This window comes from Pinus tabuliformis, chromosome X (assembly GCF_031772625.1).
Source record: "Pinus tabuliformis cultivar Carrire ecotype Pingquan chromosome X, CPIR1, whole genome shotgun sequence".
NCBI classification, from domain to species: Eukaryota; Viridiplantae; Streptophyta; class Pinopsida; order Pinales; family Pinaceae; genus Pinus; species Pinus tabuliformis.
This window is the reverse complement of record NC_142308.1, coordinates 1743006999-1743012055: the sequence shown is the minus strand read 5'-3', so window position 1 is coordinate 1743012055 and position 5057 is coordinate 1743006999. Positions and strand designations below refer to the sequence as shown.

Here is a 5057-nt window from a genome sequence, read left to right as displayed (position 1 = left end):
CCTTCAAGACAATTCTCCAAAAGTACTGTAATGTCACTGGAGCTCTTATCAGTGAGATGAAGAGTGCAGTATATGGATGGAATACAGATCAACAAACAATTGAAAGGATAGCTGGTGAATTGGGATTCAAAGGCTATGCAGAGTGGGATAAAATTAAGTACCTTGGTCTACCGTTGACGATGGGATCCAACCGAAATTATTTGTGGGAGGAGGTAATATCCAAGTTTAAAAAAAAGATAGCAGCGTGGGGCGGAGCCTAGCTTTCCACAGGCGGCAAGCTCACTCTCATCCGTTCGGTGCTCTCAGCACTACCCACTTTCCAAGCCTCCTTGTTAATGGCTCCAAGGCAAATCGCAGATCAGATCTCTTGTTTAATGAGGAATTTTTTGTGGAACGGAGGGAAGGGGAACAACAATCGATTTCACTTAGTTAATTGGGAAATGGTGAAGCGTCCCATTGCTGAAGGTGGACTCCAAATCAGAGACCCCCATCATGCAAATCTTGCCTTGGGCTGCAAACTTCTGTGGCAGCTTATATCTGAACCCACGCATCCAATCAGCCAGCTCTTAAATTTAAAATATCTCAGAAATCGGTCGATCATTTCCTATAACCCAGTGCCTTCTCCTGGAGGAACACAGGCTTGGAGGCTTTGTTGCAAAGGGTTAGACTTCTTCAAGACACATTTGTATAAAATTCCAGGGAACGGCAAAAATTCATTGTTGTGGAGAGATCGAATCATGGGGCACCCTCCCCTTTCGGTCATAAATGAAATCGCAGATTTAAGAGTTTGGTTAAGATCAAAAGGAATCAGGAAAATCGAGGACATTGCAGAGTGGGATAACAAAGGCAATTGGCAGTGTTGGACTCTGCCCAATATACCAGCACCCCTAAAAAATCAGCTAAACTACTTCATGGATGCAATCACAGACTTCACTCCAGTGCACAAATACGAGGAAGATTCATGGGGTTGGGGACGAACAGGGGTTTACACAGCCAAGCAAGGGTACTTACAGATGCAAGGAAAAAAGGATTCTTTGCACCCGGAAACAGTGTGGAGGCAGATCTGGGAAAACTTCAGCATCCCGAAGATCAATTTCTTCTTCTGGACCTTGTTTCATAACAAAATACTGACTGGAGAAAATCTTTGTAAAAGGAATATTGCAGGTCCACATCGATGCGTGTTCTGCAAAAAAGCCTTGGAGACCTCAGCTCACATGTTCATTGAATGTGAGTATGCACAGATGGCCTAGGCCAGCTTCTTGGCGGGACTGAATGTTAGTCCACCGGTGCATTGTTCAATAACAGACATGTTTTTGTCTTGGAAAGCTCGGTATCCCTACAGCATCGCAGATAAGACTCTTTGGCATAAGGTGTGGATTGCAGCTCCAAAATATGTGTGTTGGAAGTTGTGGCTCTCCCGGAATGAAATTGTTTTTAATCAAAAAGAAATGTCTGCAGGAAATGTCGCAGAAAAGGCCAAGAAACTACTTATAGAAACTCTGAGACAAACCAATGTCAGAGACAGCTCCCTAAGAGATGAAGAAAGAGCATGGCTGGGTGATTACATTCCTTCATCGAGCCCTTCTTTAATCACTCGCCCAAAACACAAGGAAAACTGGCAGATCCGAGACACTTTGGAAAACTTCCAGAAGTGGTGGAAATCTCAAGGAAAATGCACTATTTTCTTTGATGGAGCTTCAAAAGGTAATCCAGGCAGGTCAGGAGCTGGGGGGGTCATCTACTTCCCGAATGGAAGAAAAGAGGATTACAGCTGGGGTCTCGGAATTAAAACCAACAATCAGGCAGAAGTCCTCAGTCTTTTAAAAGCTTGCCAACTGGCCAGTAAAGGAAACCCAAAGGAAATTCTAGTGTTTGGAGACTCAGAATTGCTGATAAAATCTCTATTAAATAAGAAAGGGCTCAAGGATCCAATATTGAACAAACAGATATCAAGAGTGAATAGACTCTTGAAGGACTTCTCTTCAGTTCAAATCTATCACATCCTCAGAGAATTAAACACAGAAGCAGACAGCCTGGCAAATATTGGATGTAATCTAGAAAAGAACATGATCAGCATAGATGCAGGAGAACCATACATGGCAGCCATTCCTTGAAAGGACAAGTTGATCTTGTAAATGCAGAAATCTGTTCTTTTAGAAACAGGAAAATGTAAAACTTGATATGGCTTTGGCAATCCTTTAATAAAATATCTGTTGCGGTTAAAAAAAAAAAAGCAAATATATTGTTATTATTATCTACTATTAGCTTAATTACCAAAGATTACCCATAGGCTTAGCTTCCCTTGAACCTGGACCCAAGTGGAACACCCCTTCTCTACGTCATGCCAATCCCTTGATGGTGCCCACCTTCCAGGGCGCCTTATATCTAGCCATGAACGTCTCATATTTGGTATTCCAGGGCTTTAAGGCACCCTTCTAGGCCGTAACCGACTGGGCTTCTAGTCAGTTCAAGAACCCAAGCATATGGCTCACCAACTGGTCACCATAACCAAAACAACTCCCGACCAATTCTAGAACCCAAGCACATGGCCCACAAATTGGTTACTATAAACCAAGTTCACTATAACTCTAGTCGATCACAAATTCCAAGCACAAGACTCCCTCACTAAAATCCCCAATTAGTTCCAAAACCCTAGTACAAGGTTCACCAATTATTTCATAACCAAGAATCAGTCACCATCCAACTCTAAGCCTTTGCATGAAAACAAAAATGAATGATAAACCTCCACGGGAAAAATAATCATTATTTAAATATGCACAGTCTCTCTATGCCATGTGGCACCCCTCGGGTCACATGGCCCCTGAGTGTCCTTTTCTCCCCGACGCCAAACACACCAACGTGTTTCCTTTGCCACTATGCAATTGCAATGCCCCCCATACACTTTTACCATGGAGTGGGCTCTGCGGCCAGTCTATTCATTATTATTTTACATGTACAACCATTTACATCATATTTTAAATCTTGGCCCTCCAGCCACTTAGGAAAAACTGGCATATTTATGCTTGGGCACACTAGCCCCAAAATATATAAACACAAACACATGCACACGAGTTTTCAAAATAATTTTGGTTCACAATATTATCAATTATATACATCTAGCTCACTAGCCTAAATATCAATGTACATATATTTACATTATCATAAACGAGCAAGGGTATTATAAGAGATAGGGTGAAAGTAGTGCAACTAAGGCCACAATGGAGAATCATAAAAAAAAAATACTGAAGGAAATACTTTATTATCCTTGTAAATCCCTAAATTCAAAGGACATGTGATTGATGGGTTTTGGACAACAATTTTTGGTGATGAAAGGTTTTGAGAGGTGTATTGCCTTAAAAAATACTTTTGGTGTAAAGATGAATAATGGGCCTCTAAAGGGAAATTGCAATTTAAAATAAATTCAAAAGCCTACTTTTATAGAAGTGAAAATGATGAGACTTTAGTGAATTCTCCATCAACTATTTTCTAGGAAGAAAGGGATGGTGTTACTAAGTGAATTACTATAAATTTTCTTGCACAAAGCCATAAATTGTTTGTTTATATTTTTTATACAAATATCTCCAATTCGTGTTCCTTCACCTATAACAACTATTCAAGCAACTCAATAATGGTGCAAATGGCTTTTATGTGTTAAAAATTTGATGCATAACAATGTCTAATATTTGACGTTTATAAGTCTCTTTATATCAACCAACATAGATTTATTTTTATAATGTATAACAAGTGTTCCTTGTTGCATTTGTAAGTGGCCTTTATCCCATCTATTTCATGCGTAAGTTGTTGAATTTTCATGTATTACATATTCAAAACAAGCTCGTTTCCATATCTTTTTTGCTAGTAAAGTAAAATTATATGTGGAGGGGATTATCTCACCTTAATGATCCTCATATGAAATAAGGTCACAATTATATTTGTATAGAGTTGAACCATGAAATGAGGTTTCTAATAGCATGACAACTTTATATGTAAAATTTGGGTTGCATATTTAAATAAATAATCAATTTTGTCGGCTGCTTGTTGAAGGAGCTACGCAACCCTAGTCAGCGAATGCAGCAAGAAGCTTGTAGCTGCTCGTAGCTGCCCCTCAGTGGCCTCCTGCTGCTAGGGACTGAGCACCATGGACGCATCAGAGGACGGAGAGCCTCTCACAGATCAACAACATGAAAATGAAGGAACAACAAAAGCTTTTGCCTCTCTCATTTCTGCAATGGGCCCGGCAAAGAACAAACCATTAGTCACTAAGTTTGTTAAAAGATTAGAAGATATTCCCGAAATCTCACTCCCTCTTGCCCTTCCCCGTAGAGCAGCACTTTCTCTGGCGGAGCGCAGATTAGTGGGACAGTTTACTGGGTTATGTTCATCACCCAAAACTGTGCAAAAATGAGTAGAAAGGAACTGAACTGCGTCAATAGATGGAAAAATCTCAATCGGGTTTGTGGAAGAGGTTACTACACCTTTCACTTTGAAACCAAGGAGGATCGAGATCTGATTTTCAGGAATGGACCTTATTTTATGGATACAAGGGGTTTGTATCTAAACAGATGGACGCCAAATTTCGACCCAGAAATGGATGTTCCCAATGTCGTCCCCGTCTGGGTTAGATTGCCACACCTTCCCCTTCACTGTTGGGGGGATGATTCAGTCAAAGCCATAGGAAATGCAGTTGGGAAATATATAGACAGGTGCAAGCCAAAGGAAAATATGTACGCATGCACCAGAATCTGTGTAGAAGTGGATCTTGGGAAAGGGCTACCAGAAGCTATCAAAATCAAAGTGGACCAGTGGGCACACATACAACAACTGGATTATGAACAAATCCCCTTCAAATGCAAGGTATGTCACAAATATGGTCATTTTGAAAATAGATGTATAAAAAAAAAAGAAAATGAAAAATAAAAGAGTGAAGATCCCGAAAACAAATGGGAACAGGTTAAAAGAAAGAAGATAGTCCACAAACAACCAAATCTATCTTTCTCATAGCCCTCCACATCCTCTGATCTCCATCCCCCATCACCCAAAGAAGATAATAATCCTCT

At 40.3% G+C, this 5057-nt stretch overlaps 1 protein-coding gene across 1 annotated transcript; it reads left to right on the top strand.

Annotated features, from left to right (window-relative positions):
- The first annotated feature begins 440 nt into the window (after positions 1-440).
- LOC149146760 (uncharacterized) lies at positions 441-1250 on the top strand. The gene has a single exon (XM_089452857.1). It carries the CDS (start codon positions 441-443, stop codon positions 1248-1250), a length of 810 nt encoding a protein of 269 aa, XP_089308983.1.
- Positions 1251-5057: the final 3807 nt, after the last annotated feature.